This window comes from Nomascus leucogenys, chromosome 12, assembly GCF_006542625.1.
Source record: "Nomascus leucogenys isolate Asia chromosome 12, Asia_NLE_v1, whole genome shotgun sequence".
Lineage (NCBI taxonomy): Eukaryota > Metazoa > Chordata > Mammalia > Primates > Hylobatidae > Nomascus > Nomascus leucogenys.
Window position 1 is genome coordinate 33981620 of NC_044392.1, and position 19574 is coordinate 34001193.

Below are 19574 nucleotides of genomic sequence, written 5' to 3' on the forward strand. Positions count from 1 at the left end.
AAAAATGGACCTGAATGGGTAAACATTGTCTCAGAGGTAGACAATGCACAACTAAGATGCTAAATCCTAGTCATTCAACCATCCTTCATGCATATATCCAATAGACATTTTCTATTATGCCAGGCATAGGAAGATTTTGTTTCTGGTCCATAAATCACCTTTTTTGATAAGAATCCCCAAAATATGGACCGGGTGCGGTGGCTCACGCCTGTAATCCCAGCACTTTGGGAGGCTGAGGCGGGCGGATCACGAGGTCAGGAGATCGAGACCATCCTGGCTAACACAGTGAAACCCCGTCTCTACTAAAAATACAGAAAATTAGCCGGGCGAGGTGGCGGGCGCCTGTAGTCCCAGCTACTAGAGAGGCTGAGGCAGGAGAATGGCATGAACCCCGGGGGGCGGAGCCTGCAGTGAGTCGAGATCGCGCCACTGCACTCCAGCCTGGGCGACAGCGAGACTCTGTCTCAAAAAAAAAAAAGAATCCCCAAAATATGGATTGTTGGGACCTACTGATTAAGTTAGAATCATCGCTTTCCCTCTTTTCCTCTCTTCCCTCCCACCTCCCTGTAGGTCTGTTTCAATACGGGCCGGATAGTGCTTGCCAAGAAAATGCTGAGGAAGGCACTGAAGCTTCTCAACCGAATCTTTCCTCACAACTTAATCTCCTTGTTTCTCCATATCCATATCGAGAAAAACAGACACTTCCATTATGTGAATCGGCAGGCCCAAGAGAGCCCACCTCCAGGGTAAGGGAAGGAGCTGGGGAGAGCAGACTGTTTAGTCTCACTCCCCAGAGAGCCCTACACATAATCCATGTCAGCCTCCAAAGCCTGGCCTCCAGGGGGCACAAGGACTCCTGTTGGGCTCTGACCATTCACTGGGGAGGCGGCGAGTGTGGGAGGCGCTCCCAGACTAGGGTTGCCACAAAGTACTTTACGGGCAGTTTTTGCCAAAGGGAATTTTGATGACACAAACATAAGGGACCTCATTGTAAGGTAATTCTAGTGTCTGTCCTAACTCATCTAGCCCTTTAACCCCCATGGCCATCCGTGTTCTCACTGGATGGATCTTGCACCACTGCTCCTGGGACCTCAGTCACAAGCCCTCTTCCATTAGGTGCTAAGACACTGGGTTTTGCCCCGCCCCAAAGAAAAATAGCAAGCCCTGAAGACATTTGCCAAAGGACAAAACTCCCACCCATCTAGGAATCTCAATAGGGATGTGGGTTAAATGGGGGTATACGTTGGTCAAAATTGTACTGTTAAGATTTGGGCATTTCAATATATGTAAATTCTACCTATAAGATAACTATAATAATAATGAGTGGGAAAAAATAGTGAGTGGAGAGGTAGATGAAATAAGCATGTTGCTAGTTGTTGAAGGTAGGTGTTGCGTGCATTTCGCTCATTATACTCGTTTGCTGTGTGTATGCTTGGATTATTCTATAAATGTTTTCAAAAATATTCCACCTATCTAGCAATTCATGCCAAAAGAGATGCCGCTTTGTTGGGTACCTGAAGAGCTGACAGAGGACACCTCTTCCATCTTGGGGGAGCTCAGTAGCTATATTACTATAGGTTCTGCCTAAGATACAAACATCTATTCCTATGAGCAAGCTACTACAACTCTTTTGCAACCCCATCAAAAACTGCCTTCCCCAGCTTCCAAACATGTTCCTTTAAATGTAGGGAATCCTGAGGTGAAAAAGGAAATGTAATGGAGCTGAGCTCCTGTGCACGGTGGAGGTGGGCTCCTGGGAATACCTGGCTGTTCCTGGAAACCCCAGGAGGAAGGGCTGGGAGATGTTCAGCAGAGATCTCTCTGAGAAGGCAGTGGTCTTTGCATTACACATAAGGTTGCAGGATGCCTCAATTTGAATTTCAGATAAACAGTGAATACTTTTTTTAGTATACATCTATCATATGAAATATTTAGGACATATGCATTCCATAAAAATAAGGTTTAAAATTCAAATTTAACTGGGCATCCTATATTTTCATCTGCTAAAACAGGCAATTTACACATTTTACATTTTGTAAAAGGAGTAAGAAGTACCTGCACAAAGGGAAAAGGTAGAAAAGTGTTGAAGAAGAAAAAACTGAGGAGCTGTTGGCTTAAAATATCCGCAGGTCAAAAGGTTCTCATCTGAAAAATGAGTATGACATGGAACAACATTTAATGTCAGAGTGTCCATGACCCTCATGAATGCCCTATAAGAGATTTTACCCGGGGCTGGGTGTTGTGGCTCACGCCTGTAATGCCAACACTTAGGGAGGCCGAGGCGGGTGGATTGCCTGAGGTCAGGAGTTCGAGACCAGTCTGGCCCACATGGTGAAACTCCGTCTCTACTAAAAATACAAAATAAATTTAGCCAGGCATGGTGGCGTGCACCTGTAATCCCAGCTACTCAGGAGGCTGTGGCAGGGGAATTGCTTGAACCAGGGAGGTGGAGGTTGCAGTGAGCCAAGATCGTGCCACTGCACTCCAGCCTGGGCGATAAAGCGAGACTCCGTCTCAAAAAAAAAAAAAAAAAGAGATTTTACCCTGTCCATGTCTCCTTAGAACCTTTTAAAAAAATCATTTCCACATCATAATTTAGAAAGTTTATTTTGCCAAGGTTCAGGACACACCTGTAACACAGCCTCAGTAAGTCCTAACGACATGTGCCCAAGGTGGTTGGGCACAGCTTAGTTTTATACATTTGGGGAGACATGAGACATCAATCAACATATGTAAGAAGTACATTGGTTCGGTCTGGAAAGGCGGGACAACTTGAAGCAAAGGCAGGAAGTTGGGAGGGAGCTTCCAGGTCACAGATAGGTGAGACACAAACGGTTGCATTCTTCTGAGTTTCTGATTAGACTTTCCAAAGGAGGAATATCAGATATGCATCTATCTCAAAGAGCGGAGGAGTGACTGAATAGAACGGGAGGCAGGTTTGCCCTAAGCAGTTTCCAGCTTGAGTTTTCCTTAGTGATTTTGGGGGCCCAAGATATTTTCCTTTCAAAATGCAATAGTTAAAAATGCTCATTTTTTGGCCGGGCGCAGTGGCTCACACTTGCAATCCCAGCACTTCGGGAGGCTGAGGCAGGCAGATCACCTGAGGTCAGGGGTTGAGGACCAGCCTGGCCAACATGGCGAAACCCCATCTCTACTAAAAGCACAAAATAGCCAGGCATGGTGGTGTGTGCCTGTAATCCCAGCTACTGGGGAGGCTGAGGCAAGAGAATCGCTTGAACCTGGGAAGCAGAGGTTGCAGTGAGCTGAGATCATGCCACTGCACTCCAACCTGGAGAACAGAGCGAGGCTCAAAAAACAAAAAATCCTCTTTTTTTTTTTTTTTTTTTTGTAAACTAAAAAGTACCCGAGACAGGTCTCAATCAATTTGTAAGTTTATTTTGCCAAGGTTATGGACATGCCCAGAAGAAAAAAAAAACACAAAACCACAGAAACAGTCCCTGTTTGCGACTGCAGTATTTAAAGGGGAAAAGTGGACTGGAGGAAAATGAGGGAGGGCATGATAATAATCCACGTTGCAAGATAAAAGGAGCAGCTAGGGGAATAGTCAATTATGTATTGTCTCATGCTCAGTAAATAGGCACTTAACGTAGGATAAGGCAGACATAGAGTAGCTATCTGTGCAGATACTTAACTTTTTATCTGTAGCTGTCTGCTAAGGAACAAAAGGAAAGGCAACTTCTTGCATGACTCAGCTTTCAGCTTAATTTTTTCCTTTCGGCATAGTGAATTGGGATCCTGAGTTTTTATTTTCCTTTCACACCTTTGTTGAGCTGAGAACTAGTTCCTGAAAGCAGTGTGCAATGGAGAAAATAATACATTGGGCTTTTGGGCTGCAGGTAGATGGAGTTTGAATCCTGGCACCACCACATTCCAGCTGTGTGTCTTTGCCTTAATTACTTAACCTGAGTCTCACCTTCCTCAGATGTAAAATGGAGTCAGTTATTCCACTCTTTTGTTACAGGATTGTCATCAGAATCAAATGTGATGAATAATATCAATGTGCTTTTTAAATAGCTTCATTTAGCAATTACCTGACACAGGACAGACGCTTTACATAAATTATCTTAATCATTACAAAGTAGGTATTATGATTCCCATTTTACAATGGAGAAAATGTGCTCCATAAAAATTAATGTGCTTGTTTGTCAGTCATGGAGACAGGCCTCAAATTCAAGTCAGTTTTGATTCCCAGGCCCATAGTGAGGACACCATATACCTGTGCTCCCCTAAAGCATGGTAATGATGATACCTTTTATGTTCCATTTGTGTTTACTTTATCCAATAGGAAGAAGAGGCTGGCACAACTTTACCGGCAAACTGTCTGCCTTTCCTTGCTGTGGCGCATCTACAGCTACAGTTATCTTTTTCACTGCAAGTGTTATGCCCACCTGGCAGTTATGATGCAAATGAATACTGCACTGGAAACTCAACATTGTTTCCAGGTAGGGGATTTTTGTAGCTGCTCCTTTAAGTTTCTGAATTTCATTTGGGAAGAAAAGCCTAGTGAAAGCCAATTAGGATTCAAAATTCTGAGGATATAATAATAGAAGGCTTTCTGACTGGCTTGTTTTGACAAGGCCAGCAGTTCTCACTTTGGCTCCAGGATCACTTCACACTCTTAAAAATTATTGAAGATCCCAAATAGCTTTTATTTATATGGGTTGAATCTATTGATATCATACAAGAACCAAAAGCCGAGAAAATTCTAAAATATTATTATTATTATTATTATTGCTTTTTTTTTTTTGAGATGGAGTCTTGCTCTGTCACCCAGGCTGGAGTGCAGTGGCACAATCTCGGCTCACTGCAACCTCCACTTCCCGGGTTCAAGAGATTCTCTTGCCTCATCCTCCCGAGTAGCTGGGACTACAGGCATGCGCCACCACACCCAGCTAATTTTTGTATTTTTAGTAGAGACGGGGTTTCACCATGTTGGCCAGGCTGGTCTTGAACTCCTGACCTCAGGTGATCTGCCCACACTGGCCTTCCAAAGTGCTGGGATTACAGGCATGAGGCACTGCACCTGGCCTAAAATATTATTTTAAAATAAAGATAACAAGCCTATTACATATTAACATAATCACCATTTTCATTTTTTAAAACTCTGTTCCCCAAACAAAAAACGGGAAATGTGGCATTGTATTAAATTTTCGTTAATATTTTAATGTCTGGCTTCATAGAAGACAACTAGATTCTCACATCTGCTTTTACTTTCACTGTTTAAATATCACATATGTTGCCTCTGGAAGACTCCAGTGTATATTCATGAGAGAATGAGGGTGAAGGAGAAAAATGTTAAAGAATAATTCTTTTTTAAAAAGATAGAATTATAACTGATAACAAATATGGAAAGTACACATCAAAGATTTTATTTAACTCACTGAGTTGACTCAATCAAAATTAGTAAGATTGGTACCAAGTGGTTCCAAGGAGAATTCAGTTTACCAATGGATACAAAACTTGTCTAGTAACAGCGTAATAATCACTTGTATTCCACTGAATATTTACATTTCTATGAAAAACAAATCATATCACTTATATTATTATCAGTTTTCTGCAACATAGTTGTAAGATAGTCCAAAGAAAAATAGAGATAACTTTGATTAGTAAGTTAGGTAGGACCCCCCACTAAGTTTGTGTTTTTGCCCATTTTAAGGTCTTTCACTATTTTTCCTGTCACAAATAATGCCTGGATATTAGCTAGGCACGGTGGCTCACGCCTGTAATCTCAGCACTTTGGGGGGCTGAGGTGGGCGGATCACGAGGTCAGGAGTTCGAGACTAGCCTGGCCAACCTGGGGAAACCCCATCTTTACTAAAAATACAAAAATTAGCTGAGTGTGGTGGTGGGTGCCTGTAATCCCAGCTGCTCAGGAGGCCGAGGCAGGAGAATTACTTGAACCCAGGAGGCGGAGGTTGCAGTGAGACGAGATCGCACCATTGCACTCCAGCTTGGATAACAAGAGCGAGACTCCAACTCAAAAAAAAAAATTTTTTTTTAAATTTAAAATGCCTGGATATTATGGAACTAGCTTTGACCTCATGTGGTCTCTGAAAAGGTGTCAGGGATCCCTAGGGCTCCCAGGATGAATTGGGAGAACCACTAATCTAGGTCATAACCAAAGAAGCCTTTGACTGGATGAAGAAGATATCAGGAGACATGATCAAGAAATTATTAAGCTAAATCAAACTCATCTAATGAGAGTGACCTTGCTCCTTTATAAAAGTACATTAAGTCAGCAGGCCGGGCACAGTGGCTCACACCTATAATCCCAGCACTTTGGGAGGCTGAGGTGGGTGGATCACGAGGTCAGGAGATCAAGACCATGGTGAAACCCTGTCTCTACTAAAAATACAAAAAAAAAAAAAAAAAAAAAATTAGCTGGGTGCCGTGGCGGGTGCCTGTAGTCCCAGCTACTCCGGAGGCTGAGGCAGGAGAATGGTGTGAACCCAGGAGGCGGAGCTTGCAGCGAGCAGAGATCGCTCCACTGCACTCCAGCCTGGGTGACAGAGCAAGACTCCATCTCAGAAGAAAAAAAAAAAAAGTATATTAAGTCTGGGTTTCTTCCTCCTGGAGTCATTGTCAAAAATTAAGGGAAGGGGTCAAGTAGCACCATAAATGTTGGAGGAGCTTAGATTCCTAACCTGGAGTCTGTCCTCTACATTAGTTCCTTTCGGTGAACTTAGGCTGGCTCTCCTAGAATACAGAAGTATTTATAAAGCCCATCAAGATTGACCCCTGCCTATTTCCCATCCTCTTTTAGCTCCGTAGGCTATGAAGGAGCCACAAGCCCAGCCATATTGGTCCTCTTTTAGTTCCTCAAACACAGAAGTTTAATCCCATCTGTCACCGGATGTTCCCTCTGCTTGGAGGGAACTGGTCATGGCCACCCATTCACTTTCTAACCTGTCACTCTGTTTTAATAGGTATTATTACCATTTGACAATTTCTTGTTTGCTCCTGCATTGGTTCTTGGTCTCTCTCCCTCACCAATGTGTAAATCCCATGGAAGCAAGGACCTCTTCAGCTGTCTTGTTCACATCCTAAGTTTCTAGAACATTTGCAGTTGCTCAAGAAATTTATATCGACTGAAGTACTTCTCCACTCTTGGAGCTATATCCTAAGAATTGTGGTAGAGTTGGGGTGGGGAAAATAAAAAGTCAGGATAGAATGTGAACCAAGACATTTGTCTTCAAGGTGGATGGGATTGAAAGCAGAGAAGCGCTCCCCTCAGTGCTCAAAAGCAGGTGAGGGACTCAGCATAGGAGAATGGAAAGACCCAGACTGAGAGCCAGAGGATGGTTTCCAGGACTCCGCCTATCTGCAGTGTGACCACTGGCAAGCCACATAAACAAGGAGCTTTATATTTTCTCTGTAAAATGAAGTAGTTGGACCTCCATTCTCTTGGTCCAAATCCAAGAGGTCCTAGGCTTTATTACAGCCTTGGATTTCTCATGCCCAACAATTCTCTCTCCCCCACCACCAATTCTGGCTATCTTTACCTTCTGGTAGCATTATCTGGAGCATGCTCCAAACCAGGAAGAAAGGAATTCTCTAAGACTCACTGTGGTTTAAGTATCCAGGGACCTGCTATAACACAGAATTTGTGGGCTGCTTATTTTGTCCCATCTGAGGAATTCCAAGAAAAAAGCCTCTACTCTAAAATACTTCCCCGACCCCAATACTCCCACCACTAGAGATACTATATTTTTCCTGTTTGTATTTTTCAAAGTAGTTTACATGTATTATTTTGTTTTTGTATACATAATAAAACTGCTTCTTTAGAAGGAACTCTTTTCTCCTCACTATTATCTAAGCATGTATGCTCTGAAGCAACTTTATCTTTTTAAAGAGTTGTTTAGAGTAACCAGTTTCTCTTAAACCTCCAAATTAGATTTATTTGTTTGTTCATTTTTGAGAAGGGTCTCACTCAGTCACCCAGGCTGGAGTGCAGTGGCGTGATCATGGCTCACTGCAGCCTCAACCTCCCCTGCTCAAGTGATCCTCCCAAACACCTCAGTTTCCTGAATAGCTAGGATTACAGGCTTGTGTCATCATGCTGGCTATTTTTTTTTTTTTTTAAATCTTTTGTAGAGATCAGATCTCACTATATTGCCGAGGCTGGGCTCAAACTCCTGTGCTCAAGTGACCTCTCGTCTCAGCCTCCTGAGTAGGTAGGACTACAGGCATGTGCCACCATGCCTGGCTGGTTTTTGTTGTTGTTGGAACAGGGTCTCACTATTGTGCCCAGACTCATCTGGAACTCCTGAGCTCAAGCAATCCTCCTGCCTCAGCCTCCAGAAGTGCTGGGATTATAGATGTGAGCCACTGCACCTGATCTCCAAATTAGGTTTAAAACTAGTCCTTATTTAAAAAAAAAAAAAAAAAAGCCAAACAAACCAAACAAACTTTTCTTTTTTGTTAAATTACAGAAGTTATACATGCTTGTTATAACAAACATCACAGAGGCGCATAAAGTAAAACCTTTCCTCCCACCCCCAACAAATAGGTAACTGTTTACACTTTGGAGTGTATCCTTGCAGGCTTTTTGCTCTGCAATTATGCATCTAATATGTAAGCTATTGCTTTTATTTTTCACAGAAATTAAAATTTTTATATTTCATTTAAGGACTACATGGGCAAGGGCCCATCAAGCTTATCCTGAATGACTCAGTAAACAGGTAGCAGAAACCCAATTTGATTTCTGTTTCTAAGCCCATGGCTTCGGCCAAATGTCCAGCTCTGTTCCCAAGTTTAATAAACAAACATTTACTGGCAGACATTGAGTGATGTTCCTGAGCTTTCTGCTTTGCGTTCCGCCTCATTCTTCCTCCACTCTGCCATTTCAGATCATTAAGGCTTACCTAGACTATTCGCTATACCACCACCTGGCTGGCTACCAAGGTGTGTGGTTCAAATATGAAGTCATGGCCATGGAGCATATCTTCAACCTCCCCCTGAAAGGCGAGGGCATTGAAATCGTGGCACATGTGGCCGAGACACTGGTCTTCAACAAACTCATAATGGGACACCTGGATTTGGCCATTGAGTTAGGTAAGGGCTGGCTGGGCAAGATGGGACATGAGGATACAAGGAATGCCCCATAATATACTGGAATTGTTTTCTTCCCAGGCTCCCGAGCCCTTCAAATGTGGGCACTGCTCCAGAATCCCAACCGACACTATCTGTCCCTCTGCAGACTTAGCAGATGTCTCCTTTTGAACAGCAGGTATTTATCTTAAAGCATTTTCCAAAATTAGGGGGAGGAGGCCATATTATTGAGTATCCTGGGTTCAACTTTAGCCTGGTCATAGGGTGGGGAAGGGAGTAGAGTTTGCAGTAAGAAAATGTAACTGATAATCGTCATCCTTTTTTCTTTTCTCAGAGTCTTGCTCTGTCTCCTAGGCTGGAGTGCAGTAGTGCGATCTCGGCTCACTGCAACCTCTGCCTTCCGGGTTTAAGCAATTCTCCTCCCTCAACCTCCCACGTAGTTGGGATTACAGGCATGTGCCACCACACCCAGCTAATTTTTGTGTTTTTTAGTAGAGAGGGGGTTTCACCCTGTTGGCCAGGCTGGTCTTGAACTCCTGACCTCAAGTGACCCACCCACCTCAGCCTCCCAAAGTGCTGGGATTACAGGCATGAGCCACTGCGCCAGGCCTTGTCTTTTTTAAAAAAAAAAAACAAACAGAATTCTTTGCCATGCATCATCTCTAATCTGGTTGCTCTGGCCAGTGATCAGAGGGTAGTCAGACAGTCATCCCAGCTGTGGGAATCAGGCCTCCACTTCTGTCAGGTGGAGACAAAGGGAAAAGTATTCCAGGGAGGCAAATGGCCAGAGAATAGCAACCAGGACTAGAAGTCAAGGCCAATTTGCTCTGACTCTGGTCACCCTGATATAGAGGACCCAGGAAAGAACAATTTGAAAAAAGAGCCAATTTGAGATTGAGGTTTTAGTCCTGGATAGGGGTGTGTTTGAAGTCTGTTTAAGAGGTATATTTGGTTCTGAATTACTGAGAAGGACCAAGACTAGACCAGGAAGGGACTTTACTGAACCTCATCCTATCCACTGCTTTTTTTATTCAATAGCTTTGGGGGTATAAATGGTTTTTGGTTACATAGATGAATTTTATAGAGGTGAATTCTGAGATTTTAGTGCACCTGTCACCCAAGCAGTGTACACATACCCAACATGTAGTCTTTTATTCCTCCCTTCCCTCCTCCCCTCCCCTCCGAGTCCCCAAAGTCCATTATATCCACTGCTTTTCTTTTTTTTTTTTTTGAGACGGAGTTTCGCTCTTTAGCCCAGGCTGGAGTGCAGTGGTGTGATATCGGCTCACTGCAACCTCCACCTTCCGGTTTCAAGCGATTCTCCTGCCTCAGCTTCCCAAGTAGCTGGGATTACAGGCGCCCACCACCATGCCCAGCTAATTTTTGTATTTTTAGTAGAGATGGGGTTTCACCATGTTGGCCAGGATGGTCTCGAACTCCTGACCTCGTGATCCACCCACCTCGGCCTCCCAAAGTGCTGGGATTACAATATCCACTGCTTTTTAATGGCCACTACCTTTTCTTTTCCATAGATACCCGCAATTGATCCAGGTGCTGGGGCAGCTGTGGGAGCTTTCTGTAACACAGGAACACATCTTCAGCAAGGCATTTTTCTATTTTGTCTGCTTGGACATCCTGCTTTATTCTGGTAAGTGTGGGTTTGGAATGTAAAAGAACTTGGGGGTGTGACACCTGTGCTGGTGTGGTGTGGCAGCTCTCAGGTTGGGGCTTTGGGACCACTAGGTTTCTGGCTGGGTGGACTTACAGGGCAGGGATGGAGAGAGGCTGGTTGTGTGAGCTGAAGCACTGTCTAGCAGGTGCTGAGACTGTGAAGGCACGGCAAGAAGGAGAATTAAGTCTGAAGGAACCCGATGGATATGAGCTGCCAGTTAAACTGTCAGAGGACAGGCGTGGTGGCTCACGCCTGTAATCCCAGCACTTTGGGAGGCCGAGGCGGGCGGATCACGAGGTCAGGAGATCGAGACCATCCTGGCTAACGTGGTGAAACCCTGTCTCTACTAAAAACACAAAAAATTAGCCGGGCGTAGTGGCGGGCGCCTGTAGTCCCAGCTACTCAGGAGGCTGAGGCAGGAGAATGGTGTGAATCCGGGAGGCGGAGCTTGCAGTGAGCCAAGATCGTGCCACTGCACTCCAGCCTGGGTGACAAAGCAAGACTCTGTCTCAAAAAAAAAAAAAAAAAAGAAACTGTCAGATCAATTTGCACCTAAGTGATAGTGGCTGACTGTCTTACTATGTGCCTTTTACTAGGGGTTTTTAACTTTTAGCAGGTTGTACTTAGAGACTTCATGCTTTAGAAGTCTAGATTTAGAAGACTAGATTGCTTGAGGTGAGAGTTCCAGGCTGGTAGCTATTGGTGATTTGGAAAATTAGTTACTTCCTGATAACCTTCAAGTGACACCAAGTAGGTCACTTGAAGTGTACACATTAAACCACAGGAACCAACTTGGGAATTGTTTTCCCCACATGTGATCTTGAAAGGGGATACAGACATTGCTATCAACAAAGGAAGCATGTGTGGGGAGACAGAGAAGTCCTAGGCTGCACTAAGGCCAGGAAGGATTAGTTTAAACCCCACACCTGCCTGGTCTGTACTGTGGAACTGTAGTATATATCCACAACACTCCCCAATAGGTAGGACTCAGCAAACACAGGGCAATCCAGTCATGAGGTTGTTGCAATCCACGGGACCCTTTGGATTCATACAATAATCAGAGGCAACTCTCCCTGCAGTGGGAAATTCAACTGAGAGCGACTAGGCTAGAAAAATGATCACCCACACCTACCAATAACTCTCACCCATTCCTCTCTCTTAGGTTTTGTTTATAGAACATTTGAAGAATGTTTGGAATTCATATACCAATACAAAGATAACAGAATCCTCAAGTTCCAGAGTGGACTCCTCCTGGGACTTTATTCCTCTGTAGCTATCTGGTAACAATGTGTGGCATATCACTAAATTCCCAAAGTGAAAATGTTGAATCCCAAGGAAAAGTTCTTGAAAAATCTTTTAGAAAGTATTGATAATTTATACCTGAGACAGCTTAAAGCTGTCAGAGGATATTTACACTGAGAGACATGTTAGGGATCAACTAGTTCATCCCCCTTGGCCAAGGACAGAAAAGTAAAGTTGTCTCAATTACATTCCATGCAATAAACATTTATTGCAAACATATCATGTTGTGGTGATACAGGGATAAATAAGAAAAGATTGCTTTCTTCAGAGGGGTGCTGGGGTTTGAGGAAGACTAATGAATAGCACCACTTGCCCACCCGGCACCTGGCCTTATCTAATCACATGGATTGATAAAGCCAATGTTGGAAGACATGGCTTGTATCTTCACGAAAACGGGCTTCGTAATATTGAGCCCTGGAATAGACGTAACCCATTCAGCAGCAGGCAGTTCTGGAAAACTGTAGGTCTACTCACATGGAGGCAGGCCTCTTGTAGCAGAGAGATCAGTATCACACTCCCTGTTGGCTTCACTGGCTCTCAAGATAGAGAGAGACACGGACGGAGTTATACTTGCCCAATTCCTCTCCCAAATCACCAGCAAGATCTCTCCTTATCATTGAAGGGGCAAGTGAAGCAGGGAAAGAGTTCTGGTGCTTTGCACCAAATAGAGGCCCCTCACATGGAAGGAAATTTCAGGAGTGAGGAAGAAGCACTCTCCCCGCAACCCATTAACTCATTAAGCCTAAGGCTCAATTCCTTTAACCTACTACGTTTTTAACTCAGTTAAGCATGTAGTTATTATGGTCATACCCTTAAGGAAGGAGATGAATGCTAAGGTTCTAAAATGGGTCAGAACAGAACATTCATTAAATTATTTCCATGACTATCCCCAAGACTGAAAATCATCCCCTATTATTTTATTTCCTATCTTAATTAAATTATATGCAACCATATGGTCTATCAGAGGTTTGTGATGAGACTAAATGACAATATGAAGACATTCCTATATAAAATGCTACAAGTTAGAACAGCTTCAAATTTGAATAGAAATCCACCCCTTCCTTCTTTCTGAGACAGTCTTGCTGTGTCACCCAGTTGGAGTCCCGCGGTGCGATCACGGATCACTGCAGCCTCGCCTTCCCAGGCTCAAGTGATCCAAACACCTCAGCTTCCTGAGTAGCTGGAGTTGCAGGCACATACCACCATGCCTGGCTAATTTTAATTTTTTGTAGAGATAGGATGTCGTGATGTTGCCCAGGCTGGTCTCCAACTCCTGGGCTCAGGTGATCTGTCTACCTCAGCCTTCCCAAATGCTGGGATTACAGGCATGAGCCACTGCACCTGGCAAGAAATCCCCTCTTATTATAAAATTAATGAGGAGAAATTAAAATCCAAAAATTAATTACTCTTGCCAATTAAAGTTCAAAATCAAATAACTTACCAATGTGAGTTAAAGGTTAAGGAATCTAAAGTCCAGAAATCATCCAAATTTATTTTTCTTGTCTATCTCAGCAGGAGAGTTTTTTAAACAGCTGTGTCCTAGGCCAATGCTGCTCAGACTTTAGTGGGCATAAAAATCATCTGGAGAGCTTGTTAACTCAGAGATGCCACACCCCAGAGCCTGTATGATTCCGTAGACCTGGACTGAACCAGAGAACCTGCATTAATGAGAACCCAGGTGTTACTGATGATGCCAGTCTGTGGACCACATTTTGAGCAGTACTGGCCTAAATCATCTCTCTTTGGTATTGGAACAATTTCTTCAAGCCCCAGAATCTACAGCTCCAAGTGTCTGATCTCCCTCACTCTTTAATTTAAAAAGCCAAAGTGGCCGGGCGCGGTGGCTCAGCCTGTAATCCCAGCACTTTGGGAGGCCGAGGCGGGTGGATCACCTGAGGTCAGGAGTTCGAGACCAGCCTAGCCAACATGGTGAAACCCCCTCTCTGCTTAAAATACAAAAAATTAGCTGGGCGTGGTGGTACACACCTGTAATCCCAGCTACTTGGGAGGCTGAGGCAGGAGAATCACTTGAACCCAGGAGGCAGAGGTTACAGTAAGCCATGATCGTGCCATTGCACTCCAGACTGGGGGACAAGAGCAAGACTTCGTCTCAAAAAAAAAGCCAAAGCCAAAGAGTTCAATGGTGGCTAATATTACCTGAGTGTTTCCAAGGATTCTATTCATCTCAAGTCATCAAAAAAATTTATTATTTCCTTGCTCTGTATCACATAATTTCCTGCTTTTTTAGGGAGTGTGAAGCAGGGGTAGGCAGGAGACTACACACTTCCAGAGACCCAGGTAAAGGAAGCTGCACATCCAGAGACCCATTTCAGAAAGCCAGCCTATTCCTAATGGGTGATACTGATTTTTCTTATTCTCTTGTGGTAATGCAGGTATGCCAGACTTCAGGAATGGGACAATTTTTACAAATTTTCCAATAGAGCTAAAATTCTCTTGCCAAGAAGAACCATGACACTTATTTACTATGACGGAATATCTAGGTACATGGAGGGGCAAGTTCTTCACCTTCAAAAACAAATCAAGGAACAGTCAGAGAATGCCCAAGCCAGTGGGGAGGAGCTACTCAAGGTGAGGCCTATTCTCCAGTTTCCAGTATAAAATACACCTTAAATGGATCTCTACTTCCTGTGCTAATTATTTTCTCATTATAGAATTCATATATTTTTAATAATAGATGTTTTTGAAGGCACTTTCCCAAAGTAAGAAAGAAAATATAAACCTTACTACTCAGAGATAAGTACTTTTTGTATATTGAGATCCCACTTTTCAAGTATTTTTCTGTGTGTGTGCATGCACATTTCTCTATTTTGTAATTTGCTATTAAATATATTATGAATAATTTCCTGTCTTTAAATTGTTTTTCACATCACGATTTAAAAGGAAGCATGGTACTTTATCTTACAGATATACGATTGTATGGCCTAATTATTCTTGGACAGAACTTTTCTGTATGATTTTATTGCTATTGCTGTGATGAAGCATCCTGGTAGACAAAGCATTCCACGCGACAATTTTAAAAATTCGAATATGTATTAAGCGTATTAATACAAGACTGCTGGGGTGCAAGAGTGAGCAAATTAAACACCTCCAAGAGTTTACAACCTGGCATGGGCAAGCCCCCTAAGAGAATAAAGGGCTAAATCTCCGGTGTTGGGTTGACACGTTTGCCTTGTTCTTGTAAACACTGAGCACAGGTGTATTAGTTTTCTATTGCTCTGTCACTCATTACCACAAAGTTAACAGCTTAAAACAACACCCACTTCTTAACAGAGCCTCACTCTGTCACCCAGGCTGGAGTGCAGTGGCGCAATCTCGACTCACTGCAACCTCCGCCTCCCGGGTTCAAACAATTCTCGTACCTCAGCCTCCCAAGTAGCTGGGATTACAGGCACGTGCCACCATGCCTGGCTAATTTTTGTATTTTTAGTAGAGATGGGGGTTTCACCACATTAGCCAGGCTGGTCTTGAACTCTTGACCTCAAGTGATCCACCCACCTCAGCCTTCCAAAGTGCTGGGATTACAGGTGTGAGCCACCATGCCAAGGCCAAAACAACACCCACTTCTTAACTCACAGTTTGGCGGGTCCAAAGCCTGGGTGGTCTGGTCTGGGATCTCTGCTTAGGAGATGTATTTACATAAGATAAGTAGACATAATTGAATAATTGAACACATTGTTGCTGTTGTTATTTTGAACAAACTGTCATCTATTAGAATAAGAAAAGGAAAATTTTTATTTTACCTCCACTTACTCCTTCTTTCATGCTTTCTTTCTTTATGTAGATCTAAGTTTCTGAACTACATATTTTCCTTCTCTCTAAAGAATTTCTTTAACATTTCTTGCAAGTCAGGGCTATTAGCAACAACTTCCTTCAATTTTAGTTTGAGAAGTCTTTATTTTGTCTTCGATTTTGAAGGATAATTTCACTGGGTAAAGAATTCTAGGGATTTTTTTTCCTGTCAACAGGTCATGGCACTGTCATCTTGCTTGCATGGTTTCTAAGGAAAAGTGAAAGGCAATTCTTTTGTTGTTGTTGTTCCTCTATAGAAGTCCCTTGGGCTTCTTTAAAAATTTTTTGTTTTTCTCTTTTTTTCTGAAATGGAGTCTCACTTTGTCACCCAGGCTGGAGTGCAGTGGCGTGATCTTGACTCACTGCAACCTCCACCTCCTGGGTTCAAGCAATTCTCCTGCCACAGCCTCCTGAGTAGCTGGGATTACAGGCACCCGCCAATATGCCTAACTAATTTTTGTATTTTTAGTAGAGACAGGGTTTCACCATGTTGGCCAGTCTGGTCTTGAACTCCTGACCTCAAGTGACCTGCCCACCTCTGCCTCCCAAAGTGCTGGGATTACAGGTGTGAGCCACCATGCCCGACCTAAAATTTTTTATCTTTGATTTTCTGTAGTTTACAAATCATATGCCTATGTGTTGGGGTTTTGGGGCATATATCCTACGTGGTGTTCTGTGAGCTTCCTGGATCTGTGGTTTGGTGTTTGACCTTAATTCAGAAAAAATTTCAGTCTTTCTTGCTTCAAATATTTCTGATGTTACTTTCCTCTTTCTTCTCCTTCTGATATTTCTATTATGCATCTAGTATACCTTTTGTACTTATCCTACAATCCCTGGATATTCTGTTATGGTTTTTCTTTTCTAGTCTTTATTCTCTTAGCTTTTCAGTTTTGTAGGTTTCTATTGATATGGCCTTGAACTCAGAGATTCTTTCCTCAGCTGGGTCATGTCTACTAATAAGCCTGTCAAAGGCATTCTTCATTTCTCTTACAGTGTTTTTGATCTCTAGCATTTATTTTTTGTTCTTAGGATTTCCATCTCTCTGCTTATATTGCTCTTACATGCTCTCTACTTTATTCATTAGAGCTTTTACCATACTAATCATAGTTATTTTAAATTCCCAGTCTGATAATTTCAACATCCCTGTCATGTCTGGTTCTGACTTGTGTTTTCAAACTGTGTTTTTGCCTTTTAGTATGCCTTGTAATTTTTCTTGATAGCCAGATGTGATGTACCAAGTAAAAAGACTTTGTTTAAATAAGTCTTTAGTAATGTGATGGTAAGGTGTGAGGAGAGGGAAAGCATTCTACAGTCCTATGATTAGGTCTCAGTCTTTTAGTGAGCCTATTCCTCTGGACTAAGAACTTCACAAGTGCTTTTCAGTCCCCTCTTCCTTAGGTGGGATATAATGGCTAGAGCTGGGTTTAGTTGGGTATTCCTCTTCCCCAACATCAGTTAGGCTCTAATAAAAACCCTGGAGGTTAGGCTCTGGTTACATAGTTTCTCCTGAGGGCACACCTTGTTTAGAAAAACGGAGTACCCTGGCATATTTCAAAATGGTTCCTTTTCCTATTCCTCTGCTGAAAGAATGACAGATTTTTTTTCCTCCAATATTTACTGAGAGATCCTGGTTGAGCTTCTGGAGGTAAAACACACAAAACTGTGGGGGCTCACCTGAAGGTGTTTGGGGTTTTTTTTTTTGTCTAATTTTTGTTGTTGTTGTTGGAGACAGAGTCTCACTCTGTCGCTCAGGCTGGAGTGCAATGGCGCGATCTTGGCTCACTGCAACCTCCATCTCCTAGGTTCAAGTGATTCTCGTGCCTCAGCCTCCTGAGTAGCTGGGATTACAGGCACCTGCCATCATGCCTGGCTAATTTTTGTATTTTCGTAGAGACGGGGTCTCACCATGTTGGCCAGGCTGGTCCTGAACTCCTGACCTCAAGTGATCCGACCACCTCGGCCTCCCAAAGTGCTGGGATTACAGGCGTGAGCCACCACGTGTGGCCTAATTTTTTTTATTGTGATCCAAATACACATAGCATAAAACTTAACATCTTAATCATGTTTAAGTATGCACTTCAGTGGTATTAAATACATTTATAATGTTGTGTATCCATGTCTGCCCTCCATCTCCATAACTCTCTTTATCTTGTAAAACAGAAACTCTATACCCATTAAGTGTATGTTTGTTAGATTTAGTTGGCTTATTGTGTTGTCTAAGTCCTCTATGTCTTATCTTTTGTATAATTGTTCTATCCATTATTGACTGTTAGTGAAGTCTCCAACTACTATTATACAACTGTCTATTTCTACCTTTAATTTTGTCAGTTTTTGCTTCATATATATTGACAATCTTATTATTAGATGCATAAATGTTTATAATTGTTATATTTTTTATTTTAAAAATATAATTATAAAACAAATGTTTATAATTGTTACGTATATTTTGCTGTATTTAAATTTTTATTAATATATAATATTATTCTTTGCCTCTTGTAAGTTTCTTTCTGATTTAAAGTTTATTTTGTCTGACATTAGTATAGCCATGCTTATTCTCTTTGGGTTACTATTTGTATAAAGTATCTTTTTCTATCTTTTCACTCTCCATTTATGTGTGTCTTCGCATCTAAAGTGAGTCTGTTTTAGTATGTAATTAGATTATGTTTTTAAAAAATCCATTCTGCCAACTTGTTTTTTTGTTGAGAGTTTAATTCAATTACATTTAAAGTAATTACTGATAAAGAGGGACTTGTGTGTATCATTTTGCTATTTGTTTTCAATATGCCTTACAGCTTTTTCATTCCTCATTTACTGAACTTATTATTTTGCATTTAATTTTTCATAGTAGAACATTTAAGTTCTTTCCTCATTTTCTTTTGTATATATTCTATAGCTATTTTCCTTATGGTTACCATGAGGATTACATTTAGCATCCTAAAGTTAACTTCAGTAATGCACAAAGAACTCCGCTCCTTTAATAGCTTCCCACCCCTTTCAGTTGTTGATGTCACGGAATTACATTTTTATACAGTATATGGCCCAAAAATAATATGAATAATTATTTTAAATGATTAGTCTCTTCAATTATGTAGAAAACAAAATGTGGAGTTACAACCCAAAGTTACAATAATACTAGCTTTTGGGTTACTAAATTTTAAAAACGTATTAATCTCTTAAAAATGTAGAAAACAAAACAAGTTACAAACTATTATTACAATAACACTTAATTGTCCATGTATTTACCTTTGTTGAGATCTTTATTTCTTCTTAGAGCTTTGACTGTCCTTTCATTTTACCCTACAGGGCTCCTTTAGGTGTTTCTTTTCTTTCTTTCTTTTCTTTTCTTTCTTTTTTTTAAGGCATGGGCATTTTTTGGAAGAAAGTCCTGGTGGTAATTAACTTTGTTTTTGATTGTCTGGGAATGTCTTAATTTCTCCCTTATCTTTGAAGTACACTTTTGCTGAATAGAAGACTCTTGGTTGACGGGGTTTTTTCTTTTAACATTTTGAATGTATTGGCCCACTGCCTTCTGACCTCTAAATTTTCTGATGAGAAATCTGCTGGTGATCTTATTGAAGATGTCTTGTATGTGATTAGTTGCTTCTCTCACTGCTTTCAAGTTTCATGTCTTTCACTTTTCAAAAGTGATTATATTTGTCTCAGTGTGTATGTCTTTAAGTTCATCTTACTTGTTGAGCTTCTTGGATGTTTATATTCA

General features: G+C 41.9%; 1 protein-coding gene across 3 annotated transcripts in view; it reads left to right on the forward strand.

Annotated features, from left to right (window-relative positions):
• The window catches only part of ADCY10 (adenylate cyclase 10), a 104600-nt gene that overhangs the window by 80949 nt on the left and 4077 nt on the right, over positions 1-19574 (forward strand). For all 3 annotated transcript variants that reach the window (XM_003258821.3, XM_004089823.3, XM_003258820.4), the window contains 7 exons: positions 571-746; positions 4307-4463; positions 8871-9075; positions 9154-9250; positions 10605-10720; positions 11907-12024; positions 14440-14635. In XM_003258821.3, the coding sequence (XP_003258869.1) occupies positions 571-746; positions 4307-4463; positions 8871-9075; positions 9154-9250; positions 10605-10720; positions 11907-12024; positions 14440-14635 (1065 nt within the window). The remainder of the gene's footprint in view (positions 1-570; positions 747-4306; positions 4464-8870; positions 9076-9153; positions 9251-10604; positions 10721-11906; positions 12025-14439; positions 14636-19574) is intronic.